General features: G+C 57.4%; 1 protein-coding gene across 1 annotated transcript in view; it reads right to left on the bottom strand.

Moving 5' to 3' along the window:
- The window catches only part of BARX2 (BARX homeobox 2), a 126,939-nt gene that overhangs the window by 58,127 nt on the left and 48,913 nt on the right, over nt 1-19,899 (bottom strand). The window contains 4 exon segments of the mRNA XM_056107555.1: nt 961-1,260; nt 10,580-10,618; nt 10,620-10,665; nt 15,193-15,496. Of these exon segments, the coding sequence (XP_055963530.1) occupies nt 961-1,260; nt 10,580-10,618; nt 10,620-10,665; nt 15,193-15,496 (689 nt within the window).

Here is a 19,899-nt window from a genome sequence, read left to right as displayed (position 1 = left end):
CGGTAGGGCGTTCGCCGTGCACGCAGCCAACATGGCCGACCCGAGTTCGATTCCTCCGCCCCTCTCGGAGAGCCCGGCAAGCTACCGAGAGTATTCGATATGCCAGACACAGTAACAACAAAGTCTCCAATGGAGACGTTACTGGGCCAGCTCGAGCAAATCGATGAACAACGGGAGGACCGTGACCGTGATAATTAGAAAGTCCAGCGAGCCTGGTGCCTCCTCCGAGTTCTCTTCTCCAAAGGACGTTCATTCAGAAACGAGGCACTCCCTCCTTCGAAAAGATTTATTTTTTCGTTAGAAAATAAAAGTCATCTCCACATATCTGCACGGAAGCTCCAGGGACCGTGGCCTCGGCAAGCAGGAACCAAGGCGGGGAGGCCCCGGCTGGCCCCTGCCGCTCGGACGGTACAAAGGCACGCCTGTCTCCACACCAACCAACTTTATTCAGAAACAACGCTCAGAACTCTGAACTCCCCGGGCCCCAACTCTCTCCTGCCCGCCCTCACCAACCCGCCCCTTCCAAAAAAAAACAAAAAGCAACAACCCCAAACATTAAATTCTCTCTTTAAAACTACAGAAATAAGTGCTGAGTCAGCTGGGAACGGGAAGGGGCAGGTTGCGGGTGTGCTGTGGGCTACCCCTGCTCCGCCCCCCCTGCTTCTGCTTCAAGGACCAGTGCCCGGGGGCTCACAGGGAAACAGCTCGGGAGACCCCCGCCCCATGCTCCACCCCCAACGCTCAACGGAGGGCTTTGCTTTGTGGGCAGTCTCAGTCCCAGCTGTGTCCCCAGTTCCAAGGCACTACACCCCTTAATCCAAGGGATCGTGTGGCAAAAGCAGAGAGAGGCCGGAGGCAGGGCCCTCCACACGGGCGGTGGTCAGAGGCCGGGGAGGGGGTGCTGGGGAATCTGTCCCCACCCCCCACCAGTCTGGAGGCTTCTCTCTCCCTCTTTCTCGCCGCTGTGTCCCCCGTCCCTCCGCCAAAGCTTCTCTTTAGCTGGACGGTGGGGGGCTCCGCAGACAGGGCTGTGGGCAGCTCCGGGGGCTGGCCGGGGGGCTCCACTGCCTCCAGGGGCTCTGTGCAGGCCTGGGGCTCCGGAGGGTCGCAGGGCTCCTCCTGGCCCGGGCAGGGCTCTGGGGACGCCTGGGTCTGGCTGTTCATCTTCTCTTCCGCTTCGATCTCCTCCGAGGTGGGGATGGAGTTCTTCTTGGGGCGGCCTTTGGGTTTGGTGGGCGCTTCCTGTCCACCTTTGAGGACCTACGAGGGAAGAACAAGGGTGATGAGGCCTAGGAATGGACCCCTCCTTCCACGTTCACAGCCCAGGTGCTCCACCCGCCTTCCCAACACTCTGGCCAAAAGCATCCTGGAGCCCTCCTCCTTCCCCGCTGCACCTTTAAAGGCGCACGGGCCTGTGCAACCCCACAGTGAAGAAGCAGAGGCACCTCGGGCCTGCTCACAGGGGCCCCGCTCCACTGCAAGGAGAAACAGCCCACGGACAGTGTACGTGGGCCCACGCCACTGGTCTGGCATTCAGTAAAATGATCAGAAACACAAGGAAACTCCAACTTCAACTCCAAGAAATAAAGGAAAAGAGAGTCCCGTGAGATATGCTGACCAGGGTTCGACTGACCCCTGGGCTCCATCCCTGGGGCCAAATGCTCCACCGGCACCCCAGGGAATGGAGATGCAGATGAGAACAGGCAAGGAATAGTACCCCAATATCATCAGCCCATCCGCAAAGGATCGTCAGAAAAGAAACATGTGCGTTCATATGTCTGTGTATGTAAACACACACGTGTGTGTGTGGGGGGGGGGGGGGGAGGGTGTTGCAAACGAATGGTGCAAAAGACTGGGATAGTGGCTGTCCAGCACTGCATGGTCCCCTAAGCCCCACTCAAGTGACCCCCCCAAGCACAGACCAAGACGAGACTCTGGGCTGGGTGTGGTCTCAGACCCGAGTGTGTGCGTCTCTCTGCGCGCACAAGATACCCCAAAGCAAGTGTGTAATGTGTGTGTGCACAGGCGTGGGTCTGCGATAAGTGTCCACCCTCCCTCCCTGGCTGTCAGTCCCCATGGTGGAGGAGGCGAGTTCCCTTTCTGGGCAGGTCAAGGGGATGTGGTAGCCCTCAGGCCTCAGGGTGCTGGGTGACCTGGGCCACCCAGGTTGCACTGCTCCTGGGCTTCTAGGTCCGTCCCGAGGGGTGCTGGGGGGGCTCTGGGGCTGTGCCGCATGACACGTGGGGGAGATGGGATGCCGGGAACCAACAAGGCACCTTCACCCCTGCGCCGTCTCCAGTCACTGCGTGGACCTTTGGAGAAGTGACCCCCCCAAGGCCGCTACCCTGGTCCCACCTGCCGCAGGGCCTGGCGTCTCTGCGCTTCCCAGCAGTGCTTGGGATTCTGTCTCCTGGTGAAAGCCCTGCTTGGGGTTTCCGTCTGCCTATCCCCCGAAGCCTGTGGGGTTCAGCCTCTCTGCCTGGGCCAGGATCTGCCTGAACAACTTTCCCCGGAGACCTGTGTCCAGACCCTTCGCCCACTCTTTTCTGTCACCTCTTCATTAGGCAGGAGCTCTTGTCTGGGGGGACGCACACCCAGCAGCGCCTGCCCCTGGCGGTGCTGGGGTGTGGGTGGGGGTCTCTAGGCAGTACTGGGGGACGGAACCAGGGAACTCGCATGCCAAGCCTGTGCTCTGGTCCCTAAGCTCTCGCCTGGCCCTCAGAGCAATGATGCCCGCCCAGGTTCTAGGTCACGGTCCTTTTGCGGAGCCGAGATGGGTCACGCGATCTCCCGGCCTCGGGTGTCCACTCCGGTTTCCCACAGCACGAGGCTTCACTTCCGTCCAATCTTAACTTAGTTTTCATTTTAATGATGATGCTTTGGGGGCCCCCATCTGAGAGAGCCTGCCCAGGGCAGGGGCATGAATTCGGACTCTCTCGTGTTCTTCAGAGAAGCAGTTTTGCCCTGCAGGAAGTCAAAACGCTCCTGTTTCCAGTGTCAGCTTTTCTATGTCCTGACCCCACCCCACCCTCCTGGGTGTTACTCACGGTCTTGCAATGACACACACACCTGGCTGGGGTGCTCAGGGGGCGGCACAGCAGGCCGACATCCTAGTCCACTCACCACGGTGCTCCCTGAATTTTAACCGATTTTGGTGCTGGCACGTCTGTTCACCTGGGGCCACACTTCCCGGCCATGGGACATAGGGACATACACGGTTTTTCACGCTGCACTTCCTTTTTGTGGAGCTTACACCCACCCTGGCTGTGGTGCAGCCAGAAATGACCCTTGGTAAAGGGGAATTACAGAGAGCAGAACCCCGGGAGAGTGTTCAGCTCATGTGGGGCACCCGGGATTTCAACCTGTGACCTGAGATATGAACTTGTAAACCAGTGCTCCAAGCTACCAGTCCATTCCTCTGGGCTAGCTTTTGCATTGAGATCCATGACTGGTTTTGATCTCTGTCTGTCTCTCTCTCTCTCTCTCTCTCTCTCTCTCTCTCTCTCTCTCTCTCGCCTTAGGGAGGAAGCAAACCCTAAGTTTTCAACAAACACCTCCTCCGAGCTGAGGACGGCTCAGCCGCTACCACGGGCCGCATGGGGACTCTTAACAAGGCACGGGCGCTGACAGAACCCACCGGGGGCGAGGAGGCACCACGGGGGTCCTGCTCCTTCCCTATCGTCGGTATCTGATCCTGTTGGCTGCTGAAAGCACGCAGGGGCACCCCAGGGAGACACACGTTGAAAGCGGCCCCCCCGCTAGGTTAGGCGGGAGAAGGGGGGGAGACCACGCCAGGCGCCCCTGCGGAGTGATCAATCGCTTGCAGAGGGCAGGTCTCAGGAAGCCACAACTGGCAAAGGAAAGTCTGGGGCCAGCAATTAGCGAGCACCACCCACACGGCCGTGCCGGGCTCTTTCCTACAGCACAGAGACAGAGGAAAAATAACCCCAACAATCAGACCATTTTCTAAGTGGAATAAAACATTCCAGGGCGAGCGGTAATTAGGGGATAACTAGCCGCCCGCTGCCCTGGGCACCCGCTGCTGGCTCCCTGCCCCCAGCGCACCTGAGTGACGTGGCGGCCACCCCCGCGGCCGCCCCCAGCTGCGCAGGCTCACGCAACCCAGTGACCTTCTCCCGGGGCCCCCAGAGTCAGCACAGTCCCCGGGGCCCGGGGAGGCCCCAAACCCTGGTGCACCCGAGGCCACATGGCAGCCCCCTCTGAGCGCCATGTCTGCTCACGACTGCCCCCACCCAGCTCCAAAATCAGAGGCCCCAGAGTCCCCTCTGCTGGGGTTCAAGGCGCAGTTTTGGCTCGCTCCTTGGGGCGCACAGGGAGGGGACGGGCAGTTGGGCCGCAAACCGTCGGGGAGGACTCGTCTACTAGGCCGGATTCTTCCTCGAACTCACAAGAGGGACTGGGTCAGAGGCTTAACCAAGGGCAGAGGCGGAGCGCAGAGTCCCAGCCCCGAGCCAGGCAACCCTAATCCCCCCACCAGGATTTCGCTGCTCAGGGGGCCCCAGGGAGACTCCGAATAAGCCGCTGTTGTTTCAGGCCTTGAGGGGTCCTTCTGACCCCTCAGCACCCCTCAGTCGGACGTTCCCTCTGCTCAGAATCCACCCGAGTCTCTGTCAGAGCGAGAGTCGGGAGAGACAGTCACTTTTTGATGTCTGGAGGCCACTCCCAGTCCGGTGAGGGTCACAGGTTACTCTTGACTCTTCGCGTAGGAATCGCTCCTGGGGGTACTCGGGGACGCTAGGGGGTGCCTGGGATCGAACCCAGGTCTGCCGCGTGCAAGGCAAGTACCCTGCCCGCTGTCCCATCGCTGTAGCAACTGTCTCCCCCAACCCACCATAAGTTGGGGCTCTGTAGCATGAGAGGCGACTTTCCCCGCCTGCGGGGAGGGGAGCCACACCGGGAGAAGAAAGACGACAGGCGCCCAGTGCCGCCTGCAGCCAGGGACAGGCTCAGAGGCCGACTGGACTCAGCCTCACCTTCTTGACTCCCAGAGTTGGGATTTTCCGGACACAAGGATTCTTGCGGCCAGGTCATGGTCACGGGCCTCCCCCTTGTTCATCGATTTGCTCGAGCGGGCCCAGTAACATCTCCAATGTGAGACTTGTTGTTACTGTGTTTGGCATATCGAATACGTCACAGAGAGCTTGCCAGGCTTTGCCGTGTGGGCGAGATACTCTCGGTAGCTTGCCGGGCTCTCCGAGAGGGGCGGAGGAATTGAACCCAGGTTGGTTGGGTCGGCAGCGTGCAAGGCTGCAGCCTACCACTGTGTAAATGCGAATAAAAGAACCAACATGAGGGGCTGGGGAGTAGTGAGCACCTTGAACATGGCTGACCCGGGCTGGACACCCGGCACCCCATATGGTCCTCTGATGTCCGCCAGGAGGGATCCCTGAGCTCAGAGCCAGGAGTCAGCCTTGAGCACTGCCGGATGTAGCTCCCAAACCAAACCAAACCAAAAAGGAAAAAAAAAAAAAACCCAACAAAAGAACAAGAGCGGAGGTGGGAGGGGGCAGCCAATGTTGCCCGGCTGTGTGTGATGGTGCATTTGCTGCTCTGAGGTTTCGGGTGGGCACGCGGGTTCCTGCACTGCCCCCACCCCCTTCCACCACCAGGTCTTACTGCTGAGGAAACAGGCGTGCGGTGTGAAGTGACCCCAAGGTGGTCCTGTGGACCTGCCCGGGCCGGCGTCCCTGAGACTTGCAGCAGGGGTGACAGTTCCAGGACAGGGCCTGTGTCCACCCCTCCCCCTTTCCTCCCACCATAAATTGTGCCTCTGGGACCCCCCGACCCTCTCCCCCCACACCCAAGAACAGATGAGTATTTGAGGAGCTGGAGAAGGCCAGTGGCTCGTGAGACGCTGGTCATCGTGGGTGTCCGCGAAGGCCACGCAGGTCTGGGTTGGCGGGTGAGCGCCTGCCCACCCGCTACAGGGCACAGGCCGGCCGGTAGGAACTAGTCGGAGATGTTATCTCACGCCTGGCAGAGACAGCCTTGGCGGCGTGTGAATAGCTCTGAGATCGAGTGCTAATCTTTTTCCAGTTCCAATTAGGTTACTAGCCTTGAGACATCTTTATTACCCAATTACCCTTTTCTTTTTCCTCCCCATTCCCTGCAGAGAGCACCTGGGAGCGGGTGACTCCACCGGCACCAGCTCTGAGGCAACGGGGAGCTCGTCCGCTCGGGGGAAGCCGGACGCTCAGTGGCACCACGTGGCACCACCGTGAGCTCCGGGTCCTTTGCAGGAACTTGAAAAAGCCCCCTTTGACTTCCGCCCCTTCCTTCTGCCTGGGCTCCTTTCCCCGATCCTCGCCCCTTGGCATGCTTCTATCTGCCCATTACAACTGCCATGACATGACACTTCTTCCAGGAAGCCCTCCCTGACTGACACCGTCCCTGCACCCTTGGCATTCTTCCACCGTTCCTCCGCAGACTCATCCAGGTCCTCCCCCACCTGACCTTTACTAAATTTTAGCTCAGATGTGGAGGGCGGGGTGGGGGGCGGATCTGGTCTTACCTTAACATCCCCTTTCACTGCCTAGTAAAGGGCTCTGTGAGCTGAGCTTCCGTTTCCTAAAGGGATTCAACTGGGGGCAGTGGGGGTGTCCCCCAGGGTTTGATGTGTGAAGTGACTCTGATCAGCGCCCCCAGAGCCTCCACCCGCCGGGTGCCAGCAGCTCCAGAGCTGGTGAAAAACAAGTGACATCAGAGGCCGGGGTGCTGGCGGTCCCACGGCCCTGGGCGGGCTGGCGCAGTGACAGGCCGTCAGTGCGTGAATCATCTGAGTCAGGAGAGAGATGGCTGATAACCGACACAGACAATGGCCCTGCCACTCGGAGACGGTGATGCCGATGATGGATGAGGAAGGAGGTGGGTGTGCGGTGAAGGGACTTGCCCCAAATGGGCCCGGGAGGAGCGAGCCTGTCAGCACAGCCCAGCACAGCCCACTCCCAGATCTGACTCCGGCGGCCACACAGTCCCCCGACAGGCACCTTCTGCCCCAGGATGCAGGGGCGTCGTACCTGCCGGCACCTCTGTTCTGGGCTTTGGGGACCCAGCGGTGTGCTCCCAGCCTTCTGCATACTCAGTGCGTTGGCCTCCCCCCGGCCCCCACACGTGTCTGGAAGTGACCACGGACTTGACTGAATTCCTTTTGTTTGGGGGTCACACCCCACTGTGCTCAGGGCTCACTCCTGGCAGTGCTCAGGAAACCAGCTGTGGTGTCGGGCATGAAGCCTGGGCTGGCTGCATGCAGGGCACGCAAATCGTGTTTGTGTGAGAGCATGAGCGTGCCTGTGTGTGTGTGTGTGTGTGTGTGTGTGTGTGTGTGTGTGTGTGTGTGGCACCCTCCCCGTTGCACTGTGCCTGCAGCCTGGTCTGAACTCTCCTTGCGTCCTGCCCCGTCTCCTTCTCCCTGCGACCCTCCTCCGTATGCTTCTCTTCTGGAGTTTTAGGGGTTCACCGATCCGTAAGGCTCATTCAGCACCCAGTGACCCTTGCAGCTTTCTGAAACTCAACCACCTAACAGGATCCTCAGTGCCGTTGGATGCTTGGATTTCATTATCAGCTACAGCCCGGGACAAGGTGCGCCTCACAGAGGCATGGAACGCACTCACTGCTTCATGTGTTGGGGCTCGCACCCGGCTTTGCCATCTAGCTCTGCGTGTGCCGGCAGAGACAAACCGCCTTCATCTCCAAACCTTCCCCGTCAGGGCCAGGGGTCCCCCAAGGAAACGAGAAGGTCTGCCCAGGAATTCCTTTCGAGGGACACAACAGATGCTGCCTGGCCGGCTTTTTCCACTCATGGTCATCGATCGGCACTTTCTTTCTTTCCTTTCTTGCTCCTTCCTCGATTTAGGAGCAAGAAATCGAGTTTTTAGGCGGGAAAAGTAACAATGGGCTAAAACCACAAGAGAGGGGAGGGAGCCAGGAGTGGCAGGCTAAGGGGTGGCCACCTGACCGTGGTGGACGGGGCTGGACCTTGGGGGTGGGCGAGGAGCAGGATGGGCCAGGGGCTTTTCACCTTTCTCTCTTGGGGGCTGGAGGGCTCCCAAGCTGTGCTCAAGGGGCCAGCGGGTGGGGCTGCTGTTGTGTTGATTCTCAGCCCAGTACAAGATTCAAGGATGCTCCCAGGCTCGGCTCTGGTGCCAGGGCTTATCCGGTCTGCATTGCCAGGGCTGAGACCAGGACCAAACTGGGCGAGCCCACAGACAGGGGCTTAACCCTCTATTGTGTCTGCACCCTGGTTCTGAACCTACTCACCCTCAGGTCTGTGGGGGAGTGGCCGGGGACAGGAAGCTGAGCAAACAGGAATTCCTGCAGTGCAAAACTGTGCGTCTGAGACGGGGATGGACATCTGAGTCAGTGGCAAATCAAATCATGTTCGTGTGAGTGTGTGAGCGTGCCTATGTGTGTGTGTACGTGTGCGTGAGTGTGTGTGCATGTACGAGTGTGTGTGTATGTGTCTGCGTGTATGAGTATGTATGTGTGTGCATGAGTGTGTAAGTGTGTACGTGAGTGCATGTGTGTACTTGCATGTGTATGTGTGCAAACACACTTGCCACGAGGACCAAGGATCGTGGCCCACAGCCATGAGGGCCGGCAGGACTGAGCCCAGTGCGTGATGGACACCAGCAAGGATGGACCTCATGCCCAGAGGTGTTATGTGGCTGCCAGGCCTCCCCAAACACGGTACTGTTATTCCTCTGGGTCCAAGGAAATCGCTTTTTTAGAAGGAAGGAAAAACATCAAATTGAGAAAATTATCAACTTATTTCTGCTCCCCTCCCCCGCCCCCCCACCCCCCCAAAAATCACATGAACTTGGTTCACTGAGTTTTGTGGGAAACAGAGACAACAGGTATAGTGATTTATGACCAGGTGGGTTCCCAGCTGGCCTGGTCCAGACAAGAAGAGAGGGAGCAGTGGGATCTGGGAGCACCGAGGAAGGTTATGGCAGAGTGTTGAACATGTTTAAAGCCATGGTTTCCAATGCCTGGGCCGAGGGCCTCTGCTAGGCTGAGGGCAGGAAAAGGCTGTGAAGACCGGACTCCCCCAGGGGCTAGTACTTTCCCGGACTTGGACAAATGCCCCTGGGGTGAAAATGCTGAAAGCCACTGGTCTAGAGCGTGGTCTCTTCTGGAAGGTGCTGACGGGGGGTTGGGGCCACTCTGGCAGTGCTGGGGAACCGTATGTGGTGATGGGGTCAGCAGTCTGCGAGACAAGCGCCTTCCTGCTCTCCTAGAGCTTCCTAGACTCTGGGTTTAAACCCTACAAGCGGTTGTGAAAAATCTGGCAACAATGAAGGAGTTCTGAATGGATCACGACCAAACGTGGACTCCCCGTGTCCACCCTATCAGCAGCCCAGGTGCTCTTGGCAGCCGCTGGGCCGTGCTTCTTGGGTGAAAAGCGGTCACAGATAGAAACTGGAGCAAGATCCCATTTCCCACCCTCGCAGCATCCCTCCTCTTCTCTGCAGCTTTGTAGAGCCTTGGGAACTTTGTGGCTTACAAACCCAGAAGTAAAATGCTCCACTGCTTAGCAGATTTGGGTTTAATAGTCCCCCCCCCTCCTTTTTTTTTCCTAAAAAGAAAGAAAGTTTAAGAAACCGAGTTCCTCGAGATGCTAATCTTAGGAAGCTCATTTGAAAAGCAGAGCTGCCGAGATTCATGACTTTGGTCACCTCCTCACCTGCATGGGGTGTGCGTGTGTGTGTGTGTGGGGGAGGGGGTGCTGTTCCCATGCGCACCGCCCAGCCCTGCAGGGATGGGGAGGAGCCCTGGGGTGCTGCTGCTTTGGGGAGCAGGAAAGGACACAAGACCACAGATAGACACACATGTGTCTGTATGAGCAACAACAACAACAAAATACGCTTTCTATTCTGGGCTCCTGGTGGGAGGGGCGAGGAAGTACTTTGAAAAGGCTGGTAGGTGGGCTCAGGGGGCAACGGGGCAGCTTAAGGGCCTTTTTTGTCTTTCTTTTTTTCTTTTTCCTTTTGGTTTACACCCAGTATAATTACAGTCACGGTCCTCCCGTTGTTCATCGATTTGCTCGAGTGGGCCCAGTAACGTCTCTATCATGAGATTTCTTGTTACTGTGTCTGGCATATCGAATACATCACGGGTAGCTTGCCAGGCTCTCCGAGAGGGGCGGGAGGAATCGAACTCGGGTCGGCCATGTTGGCTGCGTGCAAGGCAAACGCCCTACCGCTGTGCTATCGCTCCAGCCCACTACACCCAGTAATGCTCAGGCATCACTCCTGGCTCTGCACTCAGAAGCGGTGGGTGCTTAAGGCACCATAAGGGATGCCAGGGATCAAACTCGGGTCAGCTGCATAAAACACAAACGTCCTCCCCACCATACGAGCACCCAGTTGAGGGCCTTTTCATTTCTTTCTAAGGAAACTGGTGTGGGGGGCGTGGGGCGGGAGGCAGGAGAACGGGATCCTCTGGCTGGGAAATCCAGGTCAGGGGAAACTGTTCAAACTTCCAGCCACCATCTTCAGCGTCCCGGGGTCCCAACCAGCCAATGGCAGGCACAGGAAAAAACGCCATGCTTCCTGCTTACCATTTTCTTCCATTTCATCCTGCGGTTCTGGTACCACGTCCTTCACCTGCAGCTGAGTGAGGCCCAGGGACTGGGCCAAGTCCAACCTATAAGGCAATGAGACAAGGAGGAAGGTATCAATGAGGATGGTGAGTGTCCACTGCAGAGATGGGGTCCTGAGCACTGCAGACCAAAATATGGACTCCAGTTAAGCCCTTTCTGCACCCCTGAAGAGCCCGGTCCTCCTCCCAAGAATCTAATGAGGGGAAACCCAGGGTACTGAGCACCACGGGGTGCCCACACGGCACAGATAAGGATTCCAGGACTTCCCTTCAAATTCCTTTTCCTAGGGCCCAAGTGATAGTACAGCAGGGATGGTGCTTGCTCTGCACGGGGCTTTGATCCCAGACAGCCTACGTGGTCCCCAAGTGCTCCCTGAACCCCTCATGACCCCATTCTATCTGCATTCCTCCCTGCCGCTGCTGTTCTGGAAGTTTCTCTCCCCATTCCTCACTCCACCTTTGTACTTCCTTAACTTTGCGCAAGGCTGGCCTAAGTCTGCACCAGCCAAGCTTTCTACTGTTTGTTTCATATTATTTATTATTTAAATTAAATCATTGGAATAAAATGTTTTTTTTTATAGTGCAAAAGACATTTATTCACATACGCAATGATAAGGATACTAGGCAGTTAGAAAAGCAATCCAGCTCAGAATTCTTCTGCAGACTTCAAAACCGGCTGCAAAGACTTGAGTTTTCTTCAGATGTTAAGTCTCTTTTTTGGGAGAGGTTAGCAGGTTTTCAGGAGAGCCTCGCTACTAATGCCGAGCTTCTGCCTTCTGGCCTAACTCTACTCTGCTTCTGATACAAAAATTCTGACACAAAAAAGAGCCAGGAAATGATCCCTGAGCACAGAGCCAGGAGTGAGCCCTGAGCACGGAGACAGGAGTGAGCACTGAGCACAGAGCCAGGAGTAAGCCCTGAGCGTGGAGACAGGTGTGATCCCTGAGCACAGAGCCAGGAGTGAGCCCTGAGCATGGAGACAGGAATGATCCCTGAGCACAGACCCAGGATTGAGCCCTGAGCACGGAGACAGGGGTGAGCCCTGAGCACAGAGCCAGGAGTGAGCCCTGAGCACGGAGTCAGGAGTGATCCCTGAGCACAGAGCCAGGAGTGAGCCCTGAGCACGGAGACAGGAGTGATCCCTGAGCACAGAGCCAGGAGTGAGCCCTGAGCACGGAGTCAGGAGCGATCCCTGAGCACAGAGCCAAGAGGGAGCCCTGAGCAAAGACGGTGTGTGGATACCCTCCAACCAAAAATCCAAAGTCCTTTTCCTGTGTTCGCACAAGACGAATCTTCATCTTGCACAAAATGAAGAAACGATCCAAACTCTCCCCGGAGAGTAAGAGGAGTGCCTCCATTTTCTTCGAGGTACCCCCTCATCACCCCAGCTCCAGGATCACCTTCTGCGGGAGGAGGGGAGGGAGAAGGTTCTCCGATCCCCACTTGCCACAGAGCCAGTCACTTCTACACCCTCCCACCGGCCAGCGCCACCTCGATGGTTCCAAGGTGTCAACACCTAGTTTCTGCTTGTTCTGGGAGTTGTGTCTGTCTGCCGCCTGACCCGCCTTCAGCTTCTCTCGAAGCCCCAAATGTGCCTACCAGGCTCCACGTCCAGAACCAAGACCCTCCCAAACGCTTTTCCACGCACAATGCACTCAGGCCTCAGCTCAGACACTATCAGATTCCTGAAGAAATCTTAACTCCGCAGCCGCCTGTCCTGTTGTCCGTTCTCAGTGGCCACCATGGATGTATTCAGGAACATCAAAGCCATTCCTGACACAGGGCAGCTGGTGTTGATTCCAAGCACACTGCCACCCTATTCTGAGTGCCACAGCGCCCCAGGTCACAGGCCAGGCCTCTCCCCGGGCTCTTCTGTTTATGCCTTTCCCAAAGCTGGGAAGCAAGTAGATCCCCTTATCCCCTCTAACAGAGAAGACAGATGATGGGCGCCTTTTTGGCAAGGATGGCCAAATCCCGGCCACTTCCGCTTTCGTCAATAAAGTTTTATTGGAACACAGAGACACACTGGTGACAGTGACTGTCTGTGGCTACTTCTCAGCGTCAGAGTTGAATAGCTGTGGCACAGACCACAGGCCGCCTGACTGTCGGTCCCCTGTGAAAAACCTTTGACGGAACCAGGACTCAAACCCACTGTGTCCTGACAGCCCCCCGCATTATCTTTGTACACGGGAGATCCCGCAAAGAGGAGCTGAGCTCCAGCTGCAGAGATGATGCATTCAAAGTGGCCCCTGCAGAGCATCAAAGTGTGAGAAGGAGCGAGACTTGCAGCCTCTGACCGAGAACTGTGCTGAGAGACCCCTGATTGCCTTGTGCCCCCATGGTACCCAGCCCTAGCCCACCCTCCAGCCTCCACGGTCCTGGGCATTCCCAGCCTCATGGCGGGGCATCTGAATAGCATGTGGGCCGGCCACGACCGCCCCTTTGGAGGAGCCCCAGGCTTCTGCGGTCTGCAGTGTGGGGACGCAGGTGCGTGCTCTCAGCTCAGCTATGCTGAGTCACGGCTCAGTGTGCAGGGCACGGAGGAACCCGGAGCCCCATCGCCCCCATGGGGAAGACTCGGGTGCAGGCAAGGACGGCGCTGGGTGGGGCTGCCTGCCGACCCTGCACACATCCCACACCTCCCCCTGTTCCCAATCTTCAGTCCAAGGACTTCAGCCGCCCACCCCACCCCTTCTATCTGCATCCTCTGACCTCAGGGGAGGACAGGGCTCCCGCAAGCCTGACAGTTTTACTGAAAGTGATTCACAGGCTGAAGCCAACAAACTCCCAGTGCCCAGGGCGCTGAGCTGGGTTCCCATTTTGCTTTCTTCCAGAGCGCAACACCCTTGGGAGGCCTGGAGCTGGGGGGCCGGGGTGGGGGGCGCCCACCTCCTGCTCCCCCGGTGCCTGCTGGCAGGTTCACCTGAGGCCATCAGGTGCATCAGCATCCTGGAAGCTTGGCACTCGGCGCTAACTCCCTTGGGAAAAATGCATCCTTGACTCACACTGGCGGGGGGAGCCCACTTCCTGTCAGCGGCGCGCTTATTACCTGCCACCGTTACAAATTCTCACTCCTGGGAAACGGGAGAAACAAACAGTGCTGCCAGGGCTGAGCCGCACGTAGGGAGCGCGTGGGGCGGGGGGTGGGGAGACGTGGTAGTGCTCCTCCAGCCCAGGCCGCCCTCCTCCTCCTTCCCCGGGGAGGTGATTCAGTCCTGGTAGGTCACCCCGGAGGTGGCTGCGTAGGCAGTGGGGCAGCTCGGAAGGACTGAGTCTGCGGGGAGGATGTCGAGAAGAAGAGGCACCAGGCAGACCCTGAACCATGGGATCATCTGCTTCCATGGGGGGGGTGTATCAATGCCCACCCATCAATCCCCCATCTGCCCCGCAGTGCTCAGGGCTCAGGGGCCACCAGAAGCTCACCTGGAGGCGCTTGGGGGTTTCCAGGACTGCACCGGGTGATGCTCAAGGGACCGTGCAGTGCCAGAGATAGTACCGGGCAGGCAGCTCTCCGGCCCTCTGATGTTTAACCCAACAGCCCACAGGACTGGGACAAGGCTGGGAGCAGAGCAGAAGCTGCCGGGCACAGGGTCCGGGAGCGGCTCTCGCTGGCCAGCAGCTCTGTCCTTGGAGCAGGGGGGAGGGGCAGGGCCCAGGTCTGGGGGGAAGGAGCGGAAAGCCCCCTTCCCCACTCCCGCGGGTCCAGGGGAGGAAGAAGGGGCTCCCACCTGTTTTGTTTTCTTTTGTTTTCAAGCCACACACTCTGATCTGATGCTCAGAGCTGACTCCTGGCTCTGAGGTCAAGGATCAATCCTGGCTGGCTCGGGGGACCCTATGAGATTCTGGGGATCAAACCTGGTCGGCCACGTGCGAGGCAAGCAAGCACCCTGCCCGCTGCACCCTCTCTCTCTCCGGTGTCTCCCCTCTTTGGGACCTCCCTCCCTGGATCACCCCATCTGTGCTGGAAACAGCGAGGAGAGCAGTGAGTGGGCTCAGAGTGGGGAAAGAAGGGGGAGAGGATGGGAGGGGGCGTTTCTGGAGCAGCCGCTGCCTCTGCGCCTCCAGCTTGGAGGCCGAGAATACCAGCCTGGGCCCAGGGAGAGGGTATGGGGTTATGGTGTCCGCCCTGCGTGGGGCCACTCCGATTCCATCCCTGGCTCCACACAGTATCCCAAGGCCAGCTGGCCAGGGACTGCCAGGAGGGCCCCCTGGGTAGGGCTCAGGGACAGTGCTTGAAGACCCCCAACCCCCCAAAAAAAGAAACAGCCAAAGGGCAGGGAGACAGAATTGTTGGCGCACAGGCAAGGAGCCAAGTTCAACCCCAACCCGACCACAAGTAGCCCTGGAGACCCCCAAGCAGCCTGCCTGCACTGAACCTCCAGTCTAGATGGCGCTGTACTCCCAGGAGTGAGCACTGCTCGGTGGGGCTCTCCCCCCCACCCTGAGAAACCAGCCCCTTCCCAGTCGGCATCCCTGGTGCCCCTCAACTCTCAGAGGGGCCAGGCGAGGAGCAGACCCCCAACCCCAAGCCCAGGCAGGGACTGGGCTGCGGGGGCCACGCCCCGGGCTCACCTGTCGGGGGTGGACAGGTACTTCTGTTTCTGGAACTTCTTCTCCAGGCCCATGAGCTGCAGCTCCGTGAAGATGGTGCGGCTTCGCCGGGGCTTCTTCTGCCGCGGTGCTGGCTGCTCCGTCTCTGACTCGCTGCTGCCCGGGGCCTCGCCGGCACCCGGGGCCTCTGCGCCGGCGGCCTCGGGGGCCACGTGGCGGGGCAGGGCCGGGGCGATCCCAGTGGTGGCGGGTACCAGGTGGGAGATGACCGAGGGCTGCCGGGCCACCACCGAGAGGAGGGGGTACGCTCGGAGGGAAGCAGAGCCTGGAAGACAGGGAGAGGGGCCGGTCAGCAGGGAGTGGGGGAGGGGCCAAGGAAGCCCCCACCACCTCCCAGGCCCGCAGGAGCTGTGAGCCCAGGAAGGGCGAGCGCCCAGGGCTCCGCTGGGTCTGCCCGGCGTGGGCTGGGGATGCCCACAATGATCCCTTCGCACTGCTCCAGCCCAATCTCTGCAGCTCAGGACCACGCATCTGCCCCCGAGAGGCCCAGACCCCTCGAATCACATCATGCTTCCGAGCTGGGAGAGGCCTTAATTCAAGGTCTTCACTTCCAGACACACAGTCCCAGAAAGGCCACATGACTTGACCGAGACTCAGAACTCGGGACAAAGTGACTCGGGAGCCTCTGGGTCCTCCAACCCAGTGCTCAGCACATTTGGAAAATCACCCAGGCCTGTCACGGAGGCGCGCGGGCAGGGAGACGTGGACTCCGGGGAAAGAACCTCCCCACACCAAGTGCCAAGGGTCCGTCCCCTCTTCTTGGGCGGGGTGAGGGCCTGGCCCCGGGAGGGAGCTGGGTTTGAAGAACATTGTCTGCCCTGGGGCTGGGGGGCGGGGGGGGGGGCACAGGGACCAACTATGTGCCACTCCTGCTTCAGGAATTCAAGGCAAGGGTAAGTACGTTTCTGCCCAAGAATCTGTCTGTCATTCATGTTCAAGTAGGAGAGTGCTTCCCTTTCATTATTCAATAGTCCCGGGCTGAAAGGGATGGGGTCATTACCTATGTAAATAATTCTCTCTCCCTGCACCTGCTGGGGCCTATGAGTCAGTGTGGCCCCCTTTCAAAGAATCCTTCAGACTCGAACAGACTCTGCCGCCACAGAAGCACGTCCTGTCCCCTTGGCGGGTGGCAACAGGAGGCGCAGACGTGCCCTTCTGACTCTGGGGGGTGGGGATCTGAGCCCTATGCCTGCAACGCACCCGAGAAGCACAAGGCTGGGGAGGCAGGCTCTGCGTTCTGTCTCTCTCCTCCCTGGGGAGTCCGTCTCCTCATTCACCCCCAGATTTCAGATGCTACTAAAGCCGATGACCCCTTTCGTTCTTGAAAACTTATTAGTCCAACCCGGGAAGCACCAAGGGGCCAAAGCAGAACTCCCCAGGGACGATAACTCCCCTCCCCTCTCCAGCCGCCTCTAACACTCGAGACTTTGTGCTGTGAATTACTATTACTTTCTGTTTGGAGGGGTCACCCATGACAGTGCTCAGGGCTTACTCCTGCCTCTGTGTTCAAGGATCATTCCTAGTGGGCTTGGGGGACTATCTGGGGTGCCCCTGATCAAACCTGATTGGTCCCATGCAGAACAAGTGCCCGACCCACTGCACTATTGTGGATTCTTTTTAAGAAAAAAAAAAACACCAAGAAGGTGAGTTCAGGGCAAGGAAATTGGAGCCTTATTTTCAAAGCCTGTGCCTTTGGAAGCAGCAGAATCATTAGTAAATGCTGACGACTGAGGATGGGACTGTGAGGTTTCGCGTCTCAGGTCCCTTCCCCCCACACACACACACCCTCCCCACACACACATTCCTTTCTGAAAAAGCATTATTCTCTCAGAAGCAGGAACCTTTATAACCTGTGTCCGGGGCCTGGCATTAAGGAAGTCACTCACTCTCCATCTCACAGCGAGAGACTCTGGCTCACGAGCATTTGTGTCCTTTCTCTCTCTTGCAAGTTCTTATTATTTCTTTCCTGGCCCTAACCTTGAAAAACGTGTTGGACCCCACCCCGACAAGCCGCCCACAAATGACTCCTCCGGCTCTTGAATGGCCGTGATCCCAGAGGCACACAAACCAATCTCAGAACCCAGCGACTTCTGGCAGAAATGCTTCTGGACTGTGAATCAAGCTACGGCCCCATGCCTCCCGGGGCGGGGAGGGTGTTGTCCCTTCCGCCTTCTTTTCCTCGGTGGCATGGTGATGACCATCTTTCAGAGCCTATTGGACTGAGAGGTACGAGCCTGCAGTGATGAGACACGCGGGGCCCCACGGGATGGGGGCTGGAACTGGCCCTTCTCCCCGTCCAACGAGACCCTGAATAGCCACCCACGAACTGCTCCTCCACCTCCTGAATGGCCATGATCCCAGAGGCACACAAACCAATCCCGGAATGCAGCGGCTTCTGGCAGAAATCCCTCCGGACTTAATTACTAAAATATCAGAAATCCAATATGCTCTTCATTATCAGCCATTTTTCATTTTTTCATTTCATTTCATCATCCTGTTATTCGTCGATTGCCTCGAGCGGGCCCCAGTAACGTCTCCTTCATCCTAGCCCCGAGATTATATTCAAGGCTCTTTAGGAGAATGAGACCCATCCTTGTTACTGGTATTTGGCATATGTGGTACGCCATGGGGAGTTTGCAGACTCTGCCCTGTGGGCAGGCTACATTCGGTAGCCTGCCAGTTTGTCCAAACATTATCAGCAATAGGAAACTGATTTTCTAATGATGCCTTCTCGGCAGGTCTGAATGTTGAGGGAAAATTCCAAAAATTTTCTGTCAGAAAACGGAATGTAATTAAAGAGAGAGTAAAGTGGAAATCATCTGCCACACTGGCAGGGGGAGGGGTGGGGTGGGGTGGGGTGTACACTGGGGTTCTTGGTGGTGGAAAATGTGCACTGGTGAAGGGATGGGTGTTTGATCACTGTGTGACTGAGACTTCAATTTGAAAGCTTTGTAACTGTTCTCGCAGTGATTCAATAAAAAAAAAAAAGATAAGCATGTCAGAGATGGGGCCTTACTGAGTGCTGACCGAGTCCTGGGTGGGATGGACACGCTTCTGTGGATGGGCAGCGTGAAAAACAGTGGGGAGACTTAGGACACACTCAGTGGCACCTGCCACATCACCCAGCATGCCGCTCACACTCCGACGGCCCACGTGGCAGAGGCTCCGTGCCAGGTTGCTCACTGCAGTGAAAGGGAGGCCGGGACTTCCTGTCTAGCAACAGGAAATGATGCAAATCTGAACGTCCCTCAGGTGGGCATTGCTGAAGAGACACAGTCGGGCACAGCATGGACCCATGAGGCAATGGAGGTTCCCTTCCACCTAGTTTGAGACACACTGCGCTGGGGTATATGCCAGGCTGGGAGGGTTGTGAAGAGGTGCCCCGAAGGGAAGGATCAGTCGTCACCTCTGACACTGCATTCTGAGCCACGGGCGTGAACGGTGTCAGTCTGATGAAATGTTAAAGAGATCTGCAGGGTGCCCCATACTGGGCAGCCCGATATGGGAACTCCTAGAGAGGGGAGCTCCTCAAAGGACGAACAGCAGTGGGTAGGGGTCATTCTTGGGGAGATCCAGGGCCGAAAACACTCCAAGCTATCAATACCCCACTAGCATGTCTTTGGTTCTGAGACTTATAAAGGTGTAAGCTTGATGTTTTATTCTAAATCTGTGCACATCCATGTTCACGACAGTGCTGCGCACAAGAGCCTGGATGAAAGAAAGAGCCCAAATGTCCAATGATAGATGGATGGATTAAGATGCCGTGGGAGATAGACACCGAGGAATACTATGCAGCTGTCACAAAGGACAAAATGTTGGAATACTGTATGACTGAAATCTAATCACGAACAGCGACGTAAGGCTCTATCTCACAACAATTTGATAAAAAAGAAAAAATAAGGAAATAAATAACCTTACAGCCTGAGCTACTTGGATGGAACTGGAGGGTGTCACGTTAAGCAGAATTAACCAGAGGGAGAGGAACAAATCCTGAATGGTCCCAGTCACCTGTGGTCCAGAGAGAAGCCACACAAGAACAGACACTATCACACACTTAAAGCTTTGGCCCGGGATTCCAGGGCTGCGATGACCAGGTGACAGGGAAAGGCAGGGAACGAAGAGGCCGACTGGAAGTAACAGGGGACACTGGGGCGGGGGGGGGGGCTGGGCACTTTGGCAGTAAGCGTGTGCCTCAAAACCTGAAAGTTTTTTAGGTTTACGGGTTTCTGTTTTTGTTTTGTTTTGTTTAGGTTTTACTCTAAGCATGTGACCTAAACTGTCGTTAATTTCTCCCCCTCATCCTCAAGTCTGAATCTCTGTTGATATTTTTGCAATAATGCTCAGGGCTGGAGAGAGAGCTCAGAGGAGAGCAGCACGGGCACTGCGTATGTGAAGCCCCGAGTCTGATTCCCAGAAGCGAATGTTCCCCTCTGCATGGCCCCAATCACTGCCCAGATGGCCACCTCACCTTGCCCAAAAAGAGAAGAATTCTCACTTATTGACCTTGTACATTCTCAGGTTCTCTTGCTCCCTAGACAAGCAGCCAATCAGGGAAGAGAGGTGCCTTCCCAGGCAGCCAGTCAGGGCAGAGAAGTGCCTTCCCTAAGGGGGTCCAGAGCCACAGTACAGCAAGTAAGGCATGTGCCTTGCATGAGGGGACTTGGGTTT

This window comes from Sorex fumeus, unplaced genomic scaffold (genome assembly GCF_029834395.1).
Source record: "Sorex fumeus unplaced genomic scaffold, SorFum_2.1 ptg000169l, whole genome shotgun sequence".
Lineage (NCBI taxonomy): Eukaryota > Metazoa > Chordata > Mammalia > Eulipotyphla > Soricidae > Sorex > Sorex fumeus.
Note: the sequence above shows the minus strand (reverse complement) of the source record. Positions and strands in the feature narration are given on the sequence as shown.